At 47.7% G+C, this 24,006-nt stretch overlaps 1 protein-coding gene across 1 annotated transcript; it reads right to left on the reverse strand.

Annotated features, from left to right (window-relative positions):
• Positions 1–626: 626 nt before the first annotated feature.
• stag3 (STAG3 cohesin complex component) lies at positions 627–22,525 on the reverse strand. The gene is made up of 32 exons (XM_088911959.1): positions 22,404–22,525; positions 21,603–21,735; positions 19,234–19,365; positions 18,624–18,720; positions 17,684–17,760; positions 16,672–16,876; positions 15,756–15,907; positions 15,409–15,482; positions 13,642–13,765; positions 13,405–13,503; positions 13,151–13,230; positions 12,500–12,607; positions 12,257–12,356; positions 12,007–12,121; positions 11,586–11,689; positions 10,943–11,035; positions 10,516–10,605; positions 10,076–10,276; positions 9,784–9,851; positions 9,299–9,386; positions 8,903–8,983; positions 8,670–8,762; positions 8,380–8,539; positions 6,894–7,027; positions 6,177–6,278; positions 5,859–6,007; positions 4,661–4,783; positions 4,291–4,481; positions 3,961–4,165; positions 3,106–3,234; positions 2,670–2,763; positions 627–2,461 (listed from the first exon to the last, which is right to left on the reverse strand). The coding sequence occupies exons 1-32, from the start codon at positions 22,523–22,525 to the stop codon at positions 2,408–2,410; spliced, it is 3,777 nt and encodes a 1,258-aa protein (XP_088768085.1). The 3' UTR covers positions 627–2,407.
• Between the last annotated feature and the right edge of the window lie 1,481 nt (positions 22,526–24,006).

Here is a 24,006-nt window from a genome sequence, read left to right on the forward strand (position 1 = left end):
TTAATCAAAGCTACAAAAAATAATGAGAACTAGTCAAAAAAGGCAAATATTTCACTTACCTCTGGTAATTCTTCAAATGAAGGTTTGTGGCATGAAGACATTAGAAGATCAGAGTGTCTTAAAAATACCAGATTTTCCTTTTGTTGGACTGCATACAATCACATTCTTCCAACTTAAATATTTGATTCTATTGTTTTTTTCCCCATGTGTAATAAATCAACCACCTTAGACAGGGGTTTATTGTATCAGGAATATTGGCTGGGGCCAGTTGATGAGATGGGCAGGCACTTCCCAGCCTCAAGAGCAGGATTCCTGCCATTGGTATTTTTCATCTATGGGCAATTAAACTTCATCTGAATAATGAGCACAGGGATGTTCCTCAGCAGAGGAATGAAACCCACCCACCCACCCACCCCTGGTGTGGAATAAGTGCTTCTGCAGCTGGAGAAGCGGGTGAAGGACTGGACTGGCGAGGCTCACTCCTCCCTAGAGACCCGGCTGTGCTGGGCTCTTGCCCGTGTAGCATCAGGATTGTTCAGATCACAACTCTCGCCCTGCCTTTAAAACCCACCTTTAAAAAGCTTGGAACCACCTGACACTGCAGAGTCACTCAAGAGCACAATCGATTTGCCTCAAAAATGCAGTTTATTGTGAAGAACACCAAAGAACCTGAGATTTCCAACTTCAACAAAATAATCCCTTCAAAACCCACTGGTGACTCTTGCCCTTGTGACACACAACTTCCTCCCTTTAAACCACCATGCTCTGCTTTTTTTACACCCCACTGTGAACCGCACACCCCCGAATCACCAAGAACACTGCAGTGGGAGGGATTTCCGATTCCAACAGGAACAAAAACAAATCCAACGACAGTGAACAACAACTCTGACACAGCAGAGTGGTCAGAACCACAAAGGGCCTTCTCTTGAGTCCCGGGCCGAGGACTGGGTTGACTGATGAATGGGTGCAGATTCAGACCCTAGCTGCTGTTCGTCTTGAAAAGGGAGGCCTGTGTGATTATGGAAGTCACCCACTGGAGCTGCTCTGTTGTCAGTGAATCTACAGTACACTGCTCAGACTGGTCTCGGTTGTTTTGAAGCGCAACTAAGCACTCCACTCTTTCTGAAGCCCTCAAGCAGATGTTGGAACCCGAGGCCTCTTGACGTTGAGCGCTGGATCTTCCTCTTGCAGAACCCTTTCAGACTTCCCGTGAACTAATTACACGCCTGGCTGGAGCAGCTGGCCTCTGCACTGGGTGTTGTACAGCGCAGCTGGTGTTGCTGGGGCAGGGATGCTCCATCAGTTCAGCCACACCTCTCCTTCAGGGAGCTGCAGAAACACAGTGTGTGTCAACTCCCAGGTCTACACCAGCATGCGCTGTGAAGCAGCTTCTGAAGAGTGTTTAAAGTGACATGTTCTGCTCTATTGTGTGTGCCAGTAGCATGCTGTTGGGTCCAAGAGTGCACCTAGGGTCATGCTATGTTCTTCAGGCAAAGTCTTTCTACATTTTACTCTGTTTCACACTACCTTGGACGTCACATCTACCCAATTTGGAATTGCGTAGTGCCGCCACACTGCAGCACTCTAGCATGAGCCCCTCAGTCGCAGACGCTCGCTAGACGCTGACAACCTGCATCTACCTGAACAGATGGGCATCTGGACTGGTGATTACTGCTCGAACAAGTATAAGCAAATATTTTCAGTGCAGTTAACAAATCTAGACTTCTCTTCCTTACTTGGTGGAGGACTACACACCCTCAACACAGCTGGACCAGGAACTAACGCTTGACTTTGCTTTCGCTAAACACATAAAGGGTTAGGAAGAGGAGGTCTAGAATACACCATCATGACTGATATTTTTCATGCAGTAATGTATTACTATTAGTTGCACAAGGCAGGAGGAGATAGAAAAGATGGAGGAGAGTTTGACGTTTTAATCAACTTTTAAAGTGAAACCCTTCTCAATTCAAAATATTTTGAACCTACAGAAATATTTCTGGAATGTAATGTGGAGGACCCATCCGTTCAGCTCCTGATGAAGCACATCTATGAACTGGCTTCATCACTCTGTTCTCCTCCCCACTGAGAGCTGGTGTGTGGGGAGCGTACTGGTGCACTATGGCTGCTGTCTCATCATCCAGGTGTGGCAGCATATTAGTGATGGTGGAGGGGAACACCCATTGCCTGTAAAGCACCGTGAGTGAAGTGTCCAGAAAAGCGCTATATAAGTGGGTTTGGGCCAGCGCAGAGTCAAGGAAAGGTGGCACAGCTGGTTGGTCAGCCAGTGTGCATGCTGCAGGATGAAAACGCAGAGCTACACTGTGTGGGAAAAGCACGGTGGCTGCGATCCGAAACGGGAGGCTTTAATGAGTGTGTGACCATGTCTTACCCTTGCGCCCAGGAGCTCTCAGTCAAACAGGTCCTCCAGGAAACCGCCTGAGTGCTGGTATCGGGTGGAGGGCTGGAGAGAGGGCGGTGATTATTATTAATTACATAATTAAGCTCTAAGTTAGAAAGGATGTTTTCAACATGTTTGACCAGAAGATAAAACTGACAGGTAAAGTTACAGAAGGGCAGTGGGGCTTTATTTTCCAGGTACACTGAAAGGTACAGGGCTGTTCATGAGGGGTGGGCACGAGAGGAAAGTGGACTGTAAAGGAGAGGCTGACCAGGTGTGGAGGAGACGTGCCCTCTGACCCCTCATCGTCATCAATCTCCAACTCCTCTTGGTTGTCATCCTCATCCTCTTCAATCAGACTGAGTCTGGGAGAGACAAGGTGACACTGACACTCAGGAAAGCACATGAGGTACTGGAGGACATGCTTGATATGCTTAGTGTGATCAGAACTGCGCAAGACTAGAACTGCTGCCAGTCAGATTCCAGCTTGATCTCAAGACTGTTCAACTGTGAGCTTTTTCTGCCTACATGTCAAAACTATGGAATAAACAGACTCAGTATAACTGCTTTTCCGAAACAAGCTGTGTATAACTTGGGTTTTAATCAGCTGTGAGCTATTCTTGCAGATCCTTCCATTCAGAGGTCTTTAACATGGCCAGTCTACCAGCGGAAGAGCAGGGCGCTGTCAGTGCAGCTCCAGCACTCACAGGTGCAGCTGGGAGTCCAGGTCTCTGCTGCGGCCGGAGGTGGGTGTGGGCGTGGGGTTGGGCGGAGCTCTGGTTTTGGTTGGAGTGGGGAAAGCAGCCTGTCTCTGGGACACACTGCGCACAGGCGGGCTGACAGGAGACACAGAGCCACATCAGAGACACGCAGGTCTAGGCCAGAGGGCTGGGAGAAGCTGGGAGAAGCTTAAGGAGACTGCCTGTCTGCCTTGTGTGCTGCAGCTTTTTAACCCGTTTGTTTTATTAGAGATTGTTTTGCCTCATTCAGGACTCCCTGTGAAATTCAAACTCTTTTCAGTTCCCTGCGAACCTGCCATATCGGTCAGTGCTGATTAAACCTTATTTAAAACCAAGAGCAAGAGGTACGTCTTTACTCAAAGGTTGGTGGGAGTATTAAACAAGCTGTGCAGATATGTGAATGAAACTGAAACAATTTCTTTTAAGAAAGGGCTGGATGAGATCTAATAGGCAGAGAGGCCGAGTGGCCTGCTCTCATTCTGCTCTCCCGCCTCCCCCTCTCACTCTGCCCCTCTCTTCTCCTGCCTCCCCCTCTCACTGTGAAACTCATCCCACCTATTCCTCTGACTCCCCCACTTTGTCCGACAGTTTGTGGAGAGCTGTGCTGGACCACAGCAGCAGGTCTCCACCAGTGCAGGCAAGGCATGTTCAGATGTTACTGATGGAGATTACAGGAGCAGTTGTACTGCACACAACCGTCACACGGAGTTCCGCCGATGAGAAAAGCCCCCTTCTTAAAGAACGGCCAGTGTTTTCCCGGTGTGTTGATATAACCTCTTACCCTGCACCAGTCGAGGACAGCCAGGAGAGTGCCCACTGTACCTGTTGGTGAAGTCTGCCTCTGAACCCCTCTCCGAACTGGCTCTGTCCCTGTCAGGCAGGGTCCCGTAAACCTCGCTCTCCCTGTCAGACGCTGCCTGGGGGGCCTTCTTCAGCACAGTGGAGGTTAAGGGTGGGGTCTGAAGTTTGCTGTGGAAACTGCTGCTTTGGTCCAGCCATGCGGTCTCCTTGACGCTGGGAGTAGAGGCTGAGAGGGAAAACATATAAATACATGTTTTTAAAGCTAATAGCCCCCACCCAGTGTTAATCAGTACCCCATACCACTCCTGTAATGCAAGCCCTCTGTGGCTCCGCCCCCCCCCCTCCGCTGACCCGCAGTGGCTCTCTTCCTCCTGGGCCTGCTGGCAGGTGTGCGTGGAGAGGTTCTGCTGACAGAGGACCGCTTGTCCCAGCCGCTAGCCTCCTTCTCCCCAGTCTGCAGGGAGCGCTGGTACATGACCATGGCAGGCCAGAACCGAGAGGATGTGGAGGTTGAGGAAGTCATGCGCTGCAGAAAGTTAGCCCTGGGTGCCAAGAGGGAAAGAGAGAAGGGGGTGAGAAAGCTGTAGTCATTTACAGAATTGCTGTAAACTAACCTAGCAGATGCGTGCATCCGTCAGTACGTGAGTGTCCGTCAAGGAGCTCCTCATCCGTGTGTGTGTGGACTGGATGTGTGAGCAATGTCCTGTCTGCACTGACTCACAGTAGAGCCCGGTCCTGCTTGATCAGTTTGAAAGAGAACTCGGACAGAATCTCCAGGAAGTGCAGGTTCTCGGGAGGTCTGTCGCCCGCACCCAGGTCCCTAAAGGCAAACCGGATGCCATCCCTGCAACAGACAGAACATGCTGGATCATCGGATTTGAAGAAACGCATAGCTGAAAACAATCTAATATGCCGTTTTCAGTCTTGAACAAAGGAGACTGAGGGACTTCATACTCGACAAGTCAAAATACTCAAAGGCACTTCGCAGCGGATTTTCTCAGAATGAACAGTGAAACACAGACCAGAGGACACATGTGGAAACTGAAGGAAGTGCATTTATAAGTTAGACTGAGAGGCGCTTCTTTACAAAAAGATACACAGGAGAGTGAAACAAACTATCTAGCCACGTGGTCAAAGACAATACTTTGGCTTCTTTCAAAAAACGACTTCATGAGATTCTCAGCTCAAAGGACTCCTTACAACTTAACAGACTTATCAGCCCCAATGTCCTCCTCTCGTCTGTCATTTGTCTTACGTTATCCAGTGGAAATGACAGACCAGCCTGTGTGTGCCCGCTGCAAGGCCGCACAATAGACAGAGACGCACCAGAAGCCATGGAGACGATACAAAGGAACAGCCTCAGAAATGTGCTCACCTGAATCCCGAATGCCACATTATAGCTGCATGATTCATCAGCTCAAACAGCAACAAGCAAATCAAAACCTATGCAGAAGAACACAGTCCTTGTCCACTGTGAATAGTGTAGTTGTTGTGTCTTGTCTTGCCTGTAATCCTGATCAGAACTGATTTTTGCACTGTTGGCATTATAGCCCTACTCTTGTTTTGGGCATAAAGAGAAACCAGTGAATGTTTAACCTCGCTGTAGCTGAATGAGCAGGAGGAGCGCAGTGTTTAATCGTGCTGTAGCTGAACGAGCAGGAGGAGCGCAGTGTTTAACCCTGCTGTAGCTGAACGAGCAGGAGAAGCGCAGTGTTTAACCGCGCTGTAGCTGAACGAGTAGGAAGGGGGCAGTGTATAACAGCACTGTGGCTGAACGAGCAGGAGCAGCGCAGCATTTAACCACGCTGTAAGTGAACAAGTTAACTGCTTATAATTTATTCTACCCTATTTGAGACGCCTAATGTTCTTTTCCTTTTCCCACCCTGCATAATAACTACCCTAAGCACACACAGACTGACTTGTGCAGGGCGACCAGGGCCTCTCTGACACTATGAAGTTCAATGCCAAAGGTCATGGCCAGACGGTGAGCCAGGTCCCTCATAGCGCCAAACTCTGGGCTGACACTCATTGACGCCACCCCATGGTCCTGCACCAGCTCTGTGAACAACTGGGAGAGAGGGAGAGGAGAAAGAGACGATCACACACAAGCGCACTGTCACTGAGTAACTGACCAAGCCAGACAGGAAGTAGACTCCACAAAGTCCAACACATAGCTCATACTTGCAGACACACAAGTGGAACAAACTCATTCTTCCACTTGGACCGGGAGCACAGACCTGTTGAAGGCTCAGACAAACAGTCTTGGCGCATTGCACACGGTTGATCAGTTTGGCTTTGCTTAGGGTCTCTTTGATGATGTCCCCGAAGTCCTTATAAAACTGCAGACACACAAACAGAGAAACTGAAATTTGCACATTGAGAAACTGGAACAGCACATGTATTTGCCGCAATCAGCACCAAAATAACACTGCTTTAACCCCTCTGCTGCTCTCAAGGGATTCATATGTCTCTGACCTCAATGTTCCTGCTGGTTTACATTTTACTGTGCAAGAACGACAAAAATAAGACAGATCTTTTACCCAGTGTTCACTGTGCTGGAGTGGGCAGGAGGAATGGAGCTGACCTTTCTGACAAAGTCTGCCTGACAGTCAGCTAACAGAAGTCCATTGGGGACATCAGTTCATCCTTGGTGGATAATGACACAAGGAGCCTTAATTGTTTAAGTTCTTCAGTGGCCAAAAGGGAATGCAATAATTGTTCAGCACATGACTTCTCTGCTATTTAGCAGGACCTCTGTGGCATGGGAAGAGACTACATAGGCTTTGGTAATCAGACTGGGGACCCTTCCCGAGAAGGACTGACTCTTCAAGTCGCTAAGCACAGAGTAGCTTGGAATGGAGAAGGCCTACACGTCTGCTTTGATGCCAGCTGTCTCTTCCTCTTCCTCTGCGGGTGCCTCCCCTCTCCCCACCCCTGTGCTCTCCTCCCCACACCTTGACGAAGTGCTTGAAGACATCGGTGGCTGCACTCAGGTCCAGCACATTGTAGACAATCAGTTTGCAGTATCCTGCCAGCTGGTTCCTGCGCCTGTGAAGATCCTCCATCTTTTCCAAGTTCTCCTCTTCATCTGGGAGAGATAGACATCAGGATTAAAGCGCAACTGCAAGGCTATTTTTACATTTTGAGGATATAAAGAATCAGCAGTGATGAGTGCATTTCAAACCACAATAAAAGTAAAATGTACAGCTTCCAAAACTAAAATGTACAACATAAATCTAGATAGCCAAGTCCACGGCCCACAAAAACTACACCTCCCAGAAACCCACGGTTCTGCTTCCTTGGGTCCTGCAGGTCCCACCCAGCCTTTTTATAAGATTCAGTGTTTGTTCAATCATGTTATCGTTTTTCATTTCAATCTTACAGGTGTTCATGAGAAATTTAAAACGAGTCAAACTTTCCCTAAATAACGACAGACTGAGTTAAAGAACTCAATATACACAATGTTTATGAAGAAAGTGGAATACTGTTTTGTCCCCACTGTATTGTTTCTTTAGACCACGTGTAACATGTTAGTTTTGCTTCTGTGATAAGCACACATATATTCATACAAGAAACACTATATTATAGCTGTTCTTGCTAACTGCATATCTTTATCAAAATTTACACGAATTTTATAGTGGTTATTCTATATCACATTTTTTAGCTACCACTACATTATATTTATATTCAGAAAGTAATATTGTTAATAAGTCCAAAATGTTATTAATTTTATTTTCAGCTACAAAAATCTTTTTAACTATGATGCTATATTAAGTGGATTTGAAGAAGGTGGCTTCCAGTACATGAATCCTACAGTACTGTTCTTCAAAGTATCATACTGTACATAGTGGGCTAATGTGAGAGTTTTCAATCGAATAGATCCAGGCTCCACTCATTGTATGTAAACCCCTTTTCAGGAAAAAAAACTTAACAGCCACACTACACTTTAAAACAGTAAATCGGCTACATATTTTTATGTAATATATAAAAAATTGTATTTTCAAGAAATATGATTATTAGACTAGGAATTAAATGGAAGTTGTTTCAGCAACACCTAAAGCAATACAAGCCACTGAGCAGCACGCCACACAGTATATATACTGCAGTGTGCTCTTCACTGGTGCAAAACTTAATGCAAATTCTAGATGGCTGCATCTGCAGGTACCCAGGAAGTGACAAGTTTCTAACTTGCCAGAACCCAAGCGAGCCCAGGCAGAGTCACCCTGTTCACTCTGTGCCTCAACTGAGGGAATCCTGGTCACATCTACAAGTCGCATCTCAGGCCTAAACCCACACAGAATGGGAGCCAGGGCCAGGGAGCTCGACCTGCCCTCAGAGTCTGTCTTTAATAGTTGAGCCACTCGGGAGCCTGAAACACCTTTCACACTCTAGGTATGGCCTCCCACCTCACACAGCCTTTTCCACCTTCCCCCTTCTCACCGTTCACTTCCTCCTCCACAAACACGTAGTCCATGACGAAGCTGGCCATCTCCAGGCGGAGTGCGTCTGGGGGCAGGAAGACCACTGTCTGCAGGTCATCCCGGCCTTTGGCCAATTTAGGACTGAGGATTATGAGGAAGTCGCAAAGCAGGAGAAATGCCTGGTCATAGGACAGAGAAACGGATGTGGTCAGTTTGACAGAACACGAAAAAGACAGCCAGTCAAAGGGAGGATAGAGACATGGACAAGACAGGATGAAAGAGAAGACTCAGATCAGGTCCTAACTGTACCTGGTCTCTGATTTCTTTCTTGATCATCGACAGGCAGCTCTGAAACACGGCAATCAGACCCTTCGTGTGCTGCTTTAACTGGCTCAGCTGTTCCTGTCGGAGAAGAGATGGTCAGGAGCTCTCTGTGATGGAAACCTAGTGCTTTTTGCAAAGCCAGTTCAAACAATCTGAAGTGTAAGACGCGTGTGCGAGGCACCGGATCCGACATCCCACTAGATGTCCTGGTCTCCTACCTTACTGGGCTGGGAGTTCACAACCCTGACCAGCTCCCACATCACGTGGAGAAATGCGCTCTTCAGTGCAGGCACCATGACCTGAAACACAGCACGATCCCGTCACACATGCTGCCCTCCGTGATCCACCGCCATTCCCAGCATACCATGATGGAGATGAGGAATCCCCAGGAAAAAAAATACTTTTCCGCTTTTAAAATAAAGTTACGCCACATAACGATGCTGTGTTCTGCCTCCAGGTCTGCTGTCGTCTTTGTGTGGTTGGAGCGCGTCTCTGTGCGCCTCTCCTCCTGTGTGTTGGTGGCTCGGGCGTCTGTAGAGCAGGAACTGCAACGTGCCCTGTGTAACATTCAACACGTCAGCTGGGAGTGGAGCAATGCGTACAAGTGTCTTTACCTCCATCACAGTGTGTCCGCTCTGCACGCCGTGATTCAGAATCTGGTAACAGGGGTCGAACAGCTCCCAGCGTGTCAGGTCCTTGGCGCTGTAGTGTAGACACACAGAGCGACAGAAACCCAGCTGTAGCAGTACACTCCACAAGTCATCAGCGCGTGCAGTCAAGGACAGCTACCATGTTTACACACGGGCAAAAAACTTGACCTCAAAACAACCCAGCTTTCACAGCTAGAAAAAGCGTTGGGCCAAAACCAAAAAACACAAATGCTCAGCAACTGCATTCATCACAAAGGGGCACTGAAACAGGCAAGACAACTCTGACAGTCCAAGGCCTGGATTAAGCACAGCTTTAAACCCATCCTCCATTCACTAATCACAAGGGTTTCTTGTGTGCGATTCTAACTCGCAGCCAGCAGATGGCTTGGCAGTTCACTTAATCCAGGTTTAGGTGACCTGACAGTGCTACACTGGTGTGTCAAACTGACTTGTAGAGAGCAGCGATCCTCTTCAGAGTGGCAACTGCACCATACAGCTCATCTTCATCTAGTGTGCCCTGACAAAGAAGACAAAGCAATAACAGCCAGATTCATCTTAACAAAACTGCACTGGCTAAAAATGCTATTAAGCCATGACAAAATGAAACAGAACACTTTAATTTGAATTCTCAGTGTAACAAAACTTTAGCACTACTACCATGCTGTATATCTGACCAGGTGGCGAGGAGCTCGGCTCCACCTGTGATACTGACCGGCTGGGCCTGTGGGTTTGGTTTCATACCTGCAGCAGGTCTTCCACAGTCGTGGTGAAGCGGTCCACTAGCCCCTCCACCAGCTGGCTGAGTGCCACGTTGCTGCGCCCTGCGAAGGTGTAGCAGTCGCTGCACAGCTCGGAGAACACGCGAGCACACGCATCCAGCACACCGTCGTTCGTGTGTTTCTCCGCGATCATGCTGACCTGATCCAGGAGCAGCTCCAGGTACTAAGAGAGATGAGAACAAGTCTTGACACAGGCAGAGGGAGGATGGGTAGGGACACAGGCATGAAGGGAGCAGAACAGGGCTGAAGAGCAGAGGGATAGAAGAGTGAACAGAAGGTGTGGAAGGGAGACAGGACGGGAGAAGCAGTGCTGAAAGATGGAGACGGAGAAAGTAATGAACTGGCAAGATGTGCTAGATTTCTAGGGGATGGGAGTGTGAAGACCAGAGAACGGTGTTTCACCTTCTCCAGCCGGCCAGTGCAGTAGATGTCCATGTTAAAGTGCAGAGGAGTCTGCAGCAGGCAGGTCACCTTCTCCACGTCTGCGGAGTACTGAGACGCGAACACACAAGAACTCAAAACATTTTACAAGGTAATGAAATACAGCATTTCACCATACTCCCTGACCTGCATTTCAACCCATCTGCCACTCCACAAAAAGCACAGCTTCCAAATGGTGCAAGAGTCACACATGAGGTACACTATCAGAAACCTAACAGAAAACAAATGGAAACTCCTAAATCATATATAGGAGTCACAGTTCTTTGTAGCTCCTTTTTAAAGTGTCTATTTAAACCTGTTTATAAAGGGGCTGCTCATTGCCAAATGGCCTCTGGCCAGTTGATTCCTTGCTGCTGTGCTCCAGACAGTGGGACCGAGAGTCACAGACCTTGGCCAGGAGCTGTGGAAGCACCATGATGAAATGGCCTGTCAGCCGTATCCGGTCCTGGGCCCGTGTTTTCCTTTCCTTTGCAGTCTGGACCTGGGAGAGGGAGAGACTGTGAGCTGCACAGCACACAAGAGGGTTACAGATGGACACAGAGAGCGAGAGGGAAAAACTAGTGGTAGTGCTCGTGTACCCGAGGAAACAGTGGAGGGGAGAGAGGGCAGAGAATACTACACCTGGTGTCATTCTCAATCCGTATGTTCTACAAAATCCTCTGCTGGTAGTATGTTTTCCTATACAGGATTTTTATTCCAATTAACTTATTTCTTCTTGTTATCATGTCATTCAGTCCCAATCCACTCAGTCCTTTTCTGCCACGGCCCTTTGCCCACTGTGCTCACCCTGCCCAGCCTCATTTCTCTCTACATCCAGGTTCTCACTGACCTTTTATAAGGGTTTGCACAGCAGCACACAGCACTGTCTTCTGTCCTCTCTGCCGCTCACTTCCCCTGTCATTCTGTGTTTCATTTCCTCTCACCTTCCACTGCTCTCAGGCATCACGCCAAATCCCTTTCTCACCCTCCCCTGGCTTCGCTCCTTCTCTCCCTCTCCTGCTCACTCCCTCCCCCCCCTCACTCTCGCTCACCCTCTTGCCAGATACTCTGCCAATGGGAGGCTGGCCCTCTGCTGCCTGTTTAACTGCACACACCATCAGTTCAATCAGGGCACTTTCCTCCTCATCTCCCAGACCTGCAGGTGAAGACACAACACAGGTCAAGGGACAGGAAATGAATTCCCCTGCCTGCCAACACCAAAGCCTTCAAGATGTTACAGTAGTATTTAAACTCCTAAATCAGTTTAGGGGAGCCCCGGTGCAGTTATTACAGGGGTCCCAACCCTGGTCCCATCCGTATTGGGGTCCTGTTAATACTGTGGTCCCCCAGCCCTGGACAAAGGCAAGACAAACCACTTGTTTCAGTGCACTGCACAGAGGCCACTGTGTGCACTGCATGGAGAAGGCACTTCTTCCTCTAGACCCAGCTCAGCCCAGAACCTCTCCTTCTCACCCTCCTCTTCTCCCGGCCTCCCCAGCAGCAGTTCCGTCATGATCTGCCAGTCCTTCAGCTCTGCGCTAGCACTGTCCCACAGGCTGTCCACCAGGTAGGCGCCGTGCTCGTGGAGCTAAGACAGAGGAGAGGCACTCAGGAAAGGGGCTTGGGCATAGACACTGAGGCCGTATGAGACCCTTTCTAGGGAAGCAGTGAACAGGGGCACGCTCACGACAGTATAGCAGAAGGGCAGGAAAGGCACAGATACCTCAGTCTGGATGTAGAAGGAGAGCAGCAGTTTGATGATGGCCATTCTGCGATTGTCCACCTCCATCCTCTCACTGTCTCCCTCCACCTTGCTGCACAGCCTGCGAGAGCACAGCAAGACAGCACACTGTTCAGAGCCAAGATGAACCTAATCCCACCCTGGCGAAGAATGAAATGAAAAAGACAGGGTACCATTGGGGAGGTGAACCTGAGAGACAGACAGTGTGACAGAGATAAGTGTGACCTGTTGTAGAGGAAGGTCCCAGCAGCTGAGGCCAGGCCTCTGTGAGAGCTGAAGACCAGGAGGTAAACATTATCACAGTCCTCTTGTGTCAGCACATCCTCGGTGTTTCTGTACAGGACACAGACCGCACAAGGAATAAACTCTCTGCTCAAGTCACAATTACACAAGGTTTTGCTATACTGTACATGAAAGAAATGTTGTCCCGGGTGACAGTCAAAGAGAGGGAAAACATCCTAGAAGCACAGGGCTTAAGAACCGAGAATGAAGAGTGGGTTTAGACAAGATAAAGTCTTGTCAGAACCACATTCCCCACACATGATCGTGGAATTGCCTGCCGTCCTCTTTCACCTGATTAGTTGGTGGAAGACAATACGCCAGGTGACATTTAAAGCCAGGAAACTGAGGCTCCCTGTATTGGAAACCATAGCTTCCTGGTTTTAAATGTCACTTTATTAAATGCAACAATTCTTGCTCTTTGAACCCTTGCTCTTTTTTACATTTGTCACCCCTTCTTTCACAAAAAAGAGTGCTCTAAATCAGTCCCTGTGCTGTCAGACCAGTAAGGGTATTCTGAATGACTTGTTTTTATACGTAATGAGGACAAGCCCTCCTACAGTAGTTTGTACTTCACTCTGTGGTGCAGACACTCACTGTTGAATGAGAACCAGCAGATGCACAGCCTCTACTGCAGCTTCTACCTCCTTGTCCAGCACCATGGACAATATACGCTCCTGTTGACAGAAACAGCATAGCGCCGTCAACAGAAAGACACACTGCCATAGGGTCACACTGCCACAGAGGCACAGAGAGACAGGGCACACTGCCACAGAGGCACAGAGAGACGGAGTCCACTCTTACAGATGCAGAAGGACACACTCATGTTTCCACTGTGGTAACAGGCTGACCTTGAACCTGTTAGTGAAGAGTTCCAGCCTGCTAATGAAGTCCTTCTCGCTGTACAGACCCTGCAGCGCCTTCAGGCACTTCAGCCTCACAGCACCTTGCTATGAAGACAAACGCAAGACTCAGAATGAGGCTGCGAGGCCTTGTCATTAACCGCAGAGATGAAGTGTCTGAAGGGTTGTTATGTATTCATTCAACTTTCATCTGCCTTCTCAGGGCTCAGAGCTGTAGGGACATACCTTGTCGTGCAGAGTCCAGCCGAGGTATTTCAGGTATCCATCGTTCAGGAAACTCTCGCTGTGAATTTTCATCCACAGCCCAATCTCCTCCATACACAGGGCTCTGATCTCGGGAAGTATGTCCCTGTGCACAACACAGACATGCAGAGCTAAAACGTGACACTCCGCTCATGACTGTTCATGACCCTGTGGCATGTCAACAAGCACACACAAGTGCAAACGTGTGTGTGTTTGTTGACATGGGGTGAAAGCAGAATCACAATAAACACTTCTGTGATTTTCACATTTTCAGCATGACTTCTCCTCCTCACCTGTCCTCTGTACTCCTATTGATCATGATGTGATCTCAGATCTGGTCGCAGGCACAACGCTATCTGTGTGTATGCACATACACGCACACCTAGGCGTGCACCTAGGGTGAAAATTCTCCCATTAGGCATTTTTCCCCCACTCTTTTCACTGAACATTAGTGATAAAAGCAAACTTAAAATAAAAGCATAACACTGAAAAGAGGAGGCTACTCAGCCCATCTTACTTGTTTGGTAGTTTAGTAGCTGAATCAAGTTTTGTTCTGCTGTTTCTAGAAGAAGCACAGAATTAGGGCTTCAAACTCCTGGCAGGAAAGACTTCCAGTTACACACAATTCTTTGTGTGAAGTGCTTCTTTTTCTCTTTGCTCAATGCATTCCCTATTAATTTCCAATGGCGAGTGTTATAGCATTCCCTGGATTGACAGCTATACCATGTAGGATCTTATATACTTGAATCAGATTTCCTTAGATTGACTTAGACTGAAGAGTTTCAGTTCCTTTAACCTGTCTGCATGTGGCAATCCTTAAAACAAGGAATCATTCTTTTTGTATAGTTCTTTTATAAAACAGCATAGTACGCCATTTGCTATGATAATCACAACTGAACGCAGCATTCAGCGAGCTCCTACTAGCGCATTACAACATCCCCACGCTGGCTGGCCGGGGGCACTGAGGAATCTACATAACCCCCCAGTGTAGCTGCGAGGGGGCCTGCATCAGGCGGCACACATGGCATTAAGGTGCCCGAGAGCAGGCAGCACAAAGAGCACTTCGATCGAGCAAAACCCCTCAGAAAAGAGAGCGAGTGCTCTCGCATGCCTGACAGCAGCACCTCTCCCTGAGCCCCGGTGCCGGCTCACACCCGATCGAACACACCCTCACCCCTCTGCACCGCTCCAGACGGCCGCTCCTCATGCCCTTGATCTATTCCACCCCTGTTCTATGCAAACACTGCAATTTGCAGTAACCCTTCAACTCAAATAATGTATGCACCAGACTCCCTTTTCAGATAGATGCACACCTTACTGAACACTAATCCACCCTAGCAAGAAGAATATTTACAACACACCAGAGCAGACTGTTCGGAAGACTGTCAAGCAACAGGAATTGAGCAAATTACAATGTCTACATGTCTTGCATTAGAAAGAGCTGAAACAAGAACTAAAGGACAACAGGGGAAACTACAGAAAGTACACTTAAAACCAAGAACCGGACTTTTCTACACACAGGTTGGAGGAAGTCTAGAACAAACTTCACAGCCATGTTCATGAAGCCGATACCTTGGCTTTCTTCAGGAAAACAGCTGGATGGGATCCTGGGATAAATTATTAACTACCACACCAGCTAGATAAAGCAAAGGCCTCCTCTTGTTTGTGACCTTTCCTATGAGACAATGACTATGGGAATCCCACAGCCCAGCACCACTGTTACCCCACTCAGTGCTGCCCTGGGCTCACCGGTATCGATGCACAAAGACGCCTTTGAAGATGGAATTTATCATGCTGTTCATCTCTTCCTGCTGTTCCTGCAGCTGCAAACCCACAAACAAGGATGACAAATCAATTCTTTTCTGCTGATTTCATGTTTCAAATATGAAACAATGTGTTGTGTACAGCACTACCGCAGACTGTTTTTGTACAATATATTCCAGTATTGTTGTGTGTTAGGGTGTCAGGTCACACTACCTCTTTGCACACCGCACTGGTGCCACAGTGCCAGCCCCTCAGTAGAGAGCTCAGTGTCAGTCTCTCAGAGAGCGTGGAGTATCTCAGTGAGCGTGGTGCAGAGTGTACTGTGCTGGTACCTCGGCGAGTTTATCACGCAGCTCCTCCAGTTTGGCAGGGGCCTGACGCTGTAGCTCCTTGCCCAGTTCGGCCTCATACAGCCGCTGGCACATCTCCCTCTGATGCCCCACACCAAGAGACACCTCCACCAGCGCAGTCATCAGCTTCAGCACTGGCCAAAACAAGCACAGCACGAGCTCAGGCCACTAGCTGGGTCTGCCAGGACAGCTTCAGACAGTGAAACAGGCACACTGAAGCACACATGCTCACAGGAGTACAGCTGCACCGCAGCACAGACACACAGGAGCACTGGAACACAAGTGCAGGCACACAGACATGAACTTCTCTTCAGCAACATTAGTTAACACATGGAATTAATGCTGCGTAAACAAGAACGCAGCATTAATTTTCTGGAAAAGAGTAACAGATACAATGCTTAAGAAACACAGGTAAATATTAACAAAAAGTGCAATTACACACGTTAGACAAACACGCCAGAGTGAAGCAAAAGGACGCAAACATTTTTAGTATAGAAGTGTCTTTGTGCAAAACTAAGGTTTTTAGGATTTCTAAAAGATTTGATGAAGTGGAGTCTCAATTTTACAGCAAATGAACCTTCTGAATGAATGAATGAAGCAGTAAACGTTCGCCGATGGGGCAGCAGGAAGTGTGATCTTGGGTCTGGCATTACTCAGCTATTGACAGCAGGACAATGAGTGCCCCGATCCCATAGCACACACCCACACCACCTCACCCGAAAGAAATCACAGCAGCGTAACCCATCTCTGGTTTCACAAGCTACAGGCGAGGAGCATAAAGTAACGGCTGCTCCCTGTTTTCCGCCCGATGTGGTTTAAGAAATCCACACAGACTTGTCCTTTCAGCACGGTTCGTCCCCGAGATGGATCGGCACTGGCCCTCCCCCGGCGCTCTCACCTATCAGTGTGCTGGTGTGCCGGAAGGCGCGCACCTGGGAGTCGGACATGCCTGTGAGCAGCGCGATCAGAGAGCTGAACAAGGTCTCGTCATACAGCAGGCTGTTCTGGCAGCGATGCACCAGCACGCTGAAGAACTCGCACAGGTTTACACGGAACTTCTTCCACTGCACCCCCGGGGAGCACAGCGGGTAAGTGCCAGAGTCCTGCCAGGGAACAGAGCAGACGCGGAGAAATTGCTGGACGCACCACTTAACTGCACACATCTTTTTGACGGACTTTTTGATGGACCAAGGAAACAAAACATTCCAGAGGAGGGGAATACTGGGAAGACATACTGTATGAGCGGCTTTAAAAACACATTAACACAAGCAACAGTCGCCGCTTCTTAAAATTACCTGCAACTGAGGCACAGCAGTAAGAACACGAGATCGTTCACACATGAGAGAATGCTATTCTGCCTATCTATCTCATTAGAAACGTCGACTTCAACCACATTTCTGGGCAGCTTGTTCCACACTCCCACCATCCTCTATGCAAGTAAGTGCCTCCTGTCATGATCCAAGGAACTCTTGAAATAATTAAAGTAGGTAGCTGTGCCAGCATGTGCAGGCTGCTAAGGAACAAGTAAAGGTTTATTGCATGCAGAAAAGAGAGAGAAAAAACGTTTCGGCTGTGGAGCCTTCTGACAAACCTGAAGAAGACTCCACAGTCAAATTGTTTATCTTCTTTCCAGCATGGAATTAACCTTTACCTGTTCTCTTGAAATAAGCCAGGGTTTCCAGCCCCCATCACCTTTTCTTTGCGTAAAGAAGTGCCTGGTGAATAACAGTGCATTTTATACTAAAAACACAAGTAGAACCTTGAGAATATACACGGCAGCCATCATGTAATTGGCTTGAAAATCCTGACTAGGTCTACCCAAGCCAAACTTAATATTTTTAGCATAAAACCTGGCGGATTATGCAAAAAAAAACTGAAGTAACACAAGCCAGGTCACTCGGGCTCCTCACCTCGTCAAACTCGCGGGTCAGTCTACTGATGATCTGGGCGTTCTGCATGTTGGCGAACATCTTCCTGCTCACCACTCCTGAAAGCGGCACACAAACGCGTCAGTCCGGCAGGTCCACCAGATCTCAGCCCGTCACCCTTCTCCTGCGACACTAGCCTGCTGGCGGCTCCCTGGTCAATGACAGCAGCTCAACCCTGCTGCTGTTCTTATACTGTGAGACCACAGTGTTTCAAATGAGTAAGCCAAGAGCACAGGGGTGTGCCAGATAAAACGTGCTAGGAGGGTCAACAGAGTTTTTCAAATTGGCTACCAATGGTGAAGAGGAATTCTGCAAGGTGAGACTGCAGATCCTGATGAGGAACGGGCAGCAATTCGTAATAGAAGTCTGCAACAGGTAAGCGCTACAAATGAAGTTGAGAATGAGGGAAGAACAGAGAGTAGCCAGTGCCGCCGTGAAACCACATGAACACTCAAGCAACCAGCTTTTGTCTGACAGCATTTTAATGGCAGTTTTTTAATAAAAGTTTCACAGCTGTGAAAAATGTAATGGCTGGATTAAGAGGATATTGGAGATCACTTGCATGTGCAATACTCTGTTAAATAATTTAATGTTTTTGATCACAGTTAAAGTTAAACCCTTAGGGTACTGTAACTGCGCTGAAACCCTGTTGTGAATTCCCTGAAGAGGTTAATGACTATCTTGCTGTGTATTCAGGTGTACAGTACTGAAAATGTATAGCAAAAGACTAAGCAAAACAAATGGCTTAATTTCAAAATGGCAATGACAAATAAAACTCAATTGGAAATGGCTGATTGCATCATTTCTAGACTTCTGTGTGCTGGCAGCCAGTGCCAGCAGGGAGCCTGGGTTTCTGTGTCCGCTGGAGAGCTCATTTGGGGCAGGGCACAAGTCCAGTCAACACCTCCTCATGCCCTCTGACCTTTGCATCCGCTGCACATCACAATGAAGTTAATGAGTTCCAGGAGCTCCGCCTCCTTGTCCTGCTTGTAACCCTCCAGGAAGTCATCAATCAGACTCTGGAAAGCACACAATGATCTGGAGTTAAAATTCAGCACAACAACTAAATTAAGTTCTGCAGATAAAGATGACATAAAAGAGCTTTTAACACTTGTACTAGAAGTACATTTACAACGGTACCGCTGAGATGCTGAAACCACAATAAACAGTTAAGATCGATTAATTAATTAAGGTGATCCCAGAGGATCTAAATTGTCCCAGTCTCTTGTGGCAGAATCTTTTGATCTCCTGACGTATTCACCCTATCCCGTTAGCGTCCACTGGTCCTAGCCGGGCTGGCCCAGTCTTGGCAGAGCTCCAAGATGTTGTGAAATATTAGGGTTGGAGGGCACTTTGCTGGGCAGTAAATTGTCTGATAGCCCGGTAATCTGCCTCAATTCACTTAAGCAGCTGTAAAGTTGTATTTCTATTTTTCTGCATTCCTCGAGAGACACCCTCCGCACCACGTCCAGAATCAATCACGTTTCAGAGTGCCTGAACCCTTGAGATGGGGAGGAAGGGTGCTGCCTCACCCTCATGGCGGTCCTGCCCCCACTGACGGCCTCAAACAGGTGTGCAGCAGTGACCTGCTGTGACCTGGTTTCACTAGCACGAGGGGGTGTCCTGTGAGCCTGGGCTGTGTTGCGCTGGGCTCTTTTGCGCACCTAGAAGATCAGAGAGGAAAGAAGTCCAACAGTGGCAAGAGAGTCAGGGTAAAAGCCTCAGTTTCAAGTAAAGTGGCTTGTCTGCATGCAGTGCTCTCTGGTGTTTCTGTGTGTACGTGTGTGTGCGCGCGCGCGCTGGAGTCTGCAGGGCTCTCCGGTGTTTCTGTGTGTACGTGTGCACTGGAGTCTGCAGGGCTCTCCGGTGTTTCTGTGTGTACGTGTGTGCACGCGCGCTGGAGTCTGCAGGGCTCTCCGGTGTTTCTGTGTGTACGTGTGTGCGCGCGCTGGAGTCTGCAGGGCTCTCCGGTGTTTCTGTGTGTACGTGTGTGTGTGTGCGCGCTGGAGTCTGCAGGGCTCTCTGGTGTTTCTGTGTGTACGTGTGTGTGTGTGCGCGCCCGCTGGAGTCTGCAGGGCTCTCCGGTGTTTCTGTGTGTACGTGTGTGTGTGCGCGCGCGCTGGAGTCTGCAGGGCTCTCCGGTGTTTCTGTGTGTACGTGTGTGTGTGCGCGCGCTGGAGTCTGCAGGGCTCTCCGGTGTTTCTGTGTGTATGTGTGTGTGTGCGCGCTGGAGTCTGCAGGGCTCTCCGGTGTTTCTGTGTGTACGTGTGTGCGCTGGAGTGTGCAGGGCTCTCCGGTGTTTCTGTGTGTACGTGTGTGCGCTGGAGTGTGCAGGGCTCTCCGGTGTTTCTGTGTGTACGTGTGTGTGTGCGCGCTGGAGTCTGCAGGGCTCTCCGGTGTTTCTGTGTATGTGTGTGTGTGCGTGCTGGAGTCTGCAGGGCTCCCCGGTGTTTCTGTGTGTACGTGTGTGTGTGCGTGCTGGAGTCTGCAGGGCTCTCCGGTGTTTCTGTGTGTACGTGTGTGTGTGTGCGCGCTGGAGTCTGCAGGGCTCTCCGGTGTTTCTGTGTGTACATGTGTGTGCACGTGCTGGAGTCGATATGTTGAATGCGGACACAAAAACAGATGTGCGAGCCATTTAGTAACCTCTAATTTTAATCAACTGTTTTGACGGACTGTAACCAAATCAAATACAGTTGTACACAGGGCTGGGCAATATGACCTCAAATCAATATCATGATAATTTCACACATTTACCTCGGTAACAATAAATTAACTATTTTATTTTGAAACCCTTGAAATTATATGATTGCATGATATGCTGAAAGATCATGTTTTAAATATGCGAAACTATTAAAGCTGCACACATCTCATCTCAATCCCTTACAAATAATTAATGGAAACACAAACAGAAGAACTTCTAATGAACATTTATTTGAACATGACTGATTTTAGCTCAGCAGCTATCTTTTCACAGCATTTCTGGTAAATGTAAGACGCTGCAGTTTGAGAAAAATATTTTCTCGAGGGCACAACCTATCTCTTGTCAAGGGCTTGAATGAGTCTTTTGAAACCACTGTGTTCCACTGTAGCTATGGGGACCATGTCCTTTGCTATGTAGTACCGACATAAGCAAAATTAGGTCGGTGAGAGATCCTCAAAGTCGGTATCGGTAAATTCTTAGTCTATCACCCAGCCAGAGTTGTACATCAAAGTTTTTTTAACATTTCCAAACAAAAATATGGTAAATATTATGAAAATATGAAAAGAATATAATGAAAGTATGATAACGGGAAAACCAAATATATTGACTGTATGACCGTAGAAAATACTTATTTCAATTTAATATACATGATTTTGATCTAACCATGTATAGTCAAATATAAACTAAAGCGTTCATGCCAAGTTTAGTTACAGCACAGGTGTGAATAAATGTAGAGGCTACTAGATATGTAATTGGTGGGAAAGTTGTCTAATTGTGTTAATGGTATTGTAGATTTCCATGTGTAGGATATTTTTGTGTGCTGTAGAAAAAAAGATGCTGTACAGACACCTGGTGCGTTCACAAAAGAACCAGACAGTTCAGCAAAGTAAGGCATTCTGTTGTCAACTTAATTGTAATCTGTATAAAGGACCAAAAAGTTAACTTTAATAGGTCCGAAAATGCATGCTTCTCCAAATGCAATTTACTGTGATTGAAGGAGATGTTTTGGAGAACAGACAGATACCACTCTGTCAGTCTTATCTAAAAGGGGGCCTCGGTCTTACAAAATAAGCCTCTTCTCCTCTACAGTATAATGAGTCCGAGAGAGACCCCAGAGAAGGAGCGGTGACCTGTCAGTGGAGCAGAACCAGAGCTCTGCCATGTCAAAGGCTGCGACTCACACGGGCCACTAACACCCACCGTTTCCCTGTCCGCCTGTCTCCCGACGGGCGACTTCGCGGGCTCAGAGTGTGCCGTTCTCTTCCTCAGCCTGCGTTTTGCCGGGGGCTCAAAATCGCTGCCAGAGTCGGAGGGCTCGCTCCACTCCTCGACACTAGGGGAGGAAGAGAGCACACACACCACCACACACATGGGCGCACATTAGTGTGAAAAACTCAGACACTGCAGGTCTGGTGATCAGACCAAAAAGCCCCTCACTGTTGTACGACAGAACCAACAAACAACAGTTCTGCTTGTATACTTGTGCTTTTGTGTAAGAAAAATACTTACAGAAGAAAAAAAGACAAAATATTCTAAGTTAAAAAGCAGGGAATTTCCCACTCACAGTTAAAAGGTAGGGTCCTAATATGAACCACACTGTGTACCAGCACACCGACAAGGATACACAGAGTGAGCTTCTGCAATAGGAATCCCAGGTTAACTACCCTAGGCTCCACCCCTGCGCCTCCTGACAGTCAAGCTTCCATTTAAACCACAGGCGAGTCAGGGTCTGTAACCCGACAAACTGGAGGAACAAACAAGGACAGCACAGCAGGAGCCCAACAGGGAAATCACAAACACAAATAACCTAGACATCAAAGAAATAAGCAACGCTTATAAACAATAATAAGCAAAACAGAAACACAAACGTGTTTTTTTGTCACTGTATATCCAAAGAGAGGTCAAAAGAAGCAAGTCAATCAGACCGGAGGTCATACGATGAGGGAAGTGCAACAGCCCTGTGTCATCACACACAGCAAAAACAAAACTGGTATTTGTCACCCGTCGAAGACATCCTTGATCTGCTGCGCCTTCGATCCTGGCTGATTCTCGTGAGAAGAGGCGGGACCTCTCGCATGTGGGCGGGGACTGGAGGCGGGTTCCATAGCCTCTGATTGGTCCATGGAGAAGCAAGATGTGAGTGGCAGAGTCAAGATCCTCCCCCACCGTGGCCGTCTCCAACGTCAGCGAATTTTAACCCGTTGGGCTAGAGAGACAAGCAGACCAAACCCATTCTGCCTGTTAATTTCTTAAATACTCCCACAGGAGACTCCACTTCCAAACCACAATGACCCCTAATTTACTTTTATAGCACCATGAAAGGCCTCCTTGGTTTTCTAAATCAGGCTCTTGAGCAAACCTCAGGCCTCAGCATCTAATGAGTCTCATTCCAGCTCTTTGCCATCAAACTGCAGATTTACTTCACTGGTCAAAGCAGCCTCCTTTCCAGGTAGCTAGATTTACACAATCAGTATATTATACAAAAAATAACCAATGGAAAGCAAAACAACAAACACTGCAAAAATATGCACTGTCTAACAGCACACAACAAAATAAATCAAAATAATACAACGTAACGCCACAGCAGGAGTCAGGGGTGGCAGTGACTGGTAATGACCAGCTAAGCCTGCAGGTCTCCAGCCCCACAAGTTGTCTTTTCAGAGACCAGGGAACATACATGAAATTACTTTTATAATATAAAGAAGTGACACACATGCACAGCAAGGCATTGCGACCGCCCAGGTCCCAACAAAGATGTAAATTAATTATACAAAATATACAAAAATCAAGGGCATGTACAAACATGACAATACAAAGACATCAGATGAACGAAACAGAACAAATCAGCAAGAACCTTATAGACAATACAAAAATTACATTAAGGATCAGATTAAATAAGCTTCTATGCTTAGAGATTTTTGTGAACCAGTTCTCCGGGGGTCATTTCAGACTTAAATTTGTAAATTCCTCGAGGCACTCAGAAGTTTCACGCTCTCTGCATTTTCGCCTGCAGCATTTTGCCAGCATGAGAATGACATTTAACTGTACACAAACGTCTTTGCCTTTATTCAGAACAAGAACAATGTCCTTAAAAGTTAAATCGATCAATAAATAATACTACTATTATGAGGGCCAAAAGCCGGATTCAGTTTGAAAATCGGACTCAAAGCTAGACACCGAAGAGGAGCGTCGCCGAACAGCCCAGAGCGCATGCGCCGTTGCAGACGCTTCACTGTGCAGCAGATATCCCGTCATGCCTCTGCGCTCCCCCACAGGCCGCCATCATCCCGAGCGTTTGCCAGCGCTTCCCGACGAAATATTTTCTACCTCTGCGCCCAACACCATCCGTAATTTCGCGGACCCACCTCCCTTTTTTTGGTTGGGCCGTACTGTTTTACGCTAGCTACAGGTATCCACCACTTCTGACGCGATCTCATTTCACAATGCTGGTTAAAAAACGGTAAACGCGTCGCGACGCCTTAGGACCTGAAAATCACCCCTTCGGTTCTCCAACACAACACGAACACATCAAAAGGCTGTAGAGAACGCGTCTCTCTAGTCTAAAAAATAAGAGTAATTGCAGGAGGCTTTGCTTTCAGTATTA

Source organism: Atractosteus spatula, chromosome 3, assembly GCF_055471065.1.
Source record: "Atractosteus spatula isolate fAtrSpa1 chromosome 3, fAtrSpa1.hap1, whole genome shotgun sequence".
NCBI lineage: Eukaryota > Metazoa > Chordata > Actinopteri > Semionotiformes > Lepisosteidae > Atractosteus > Atractosteus spatula.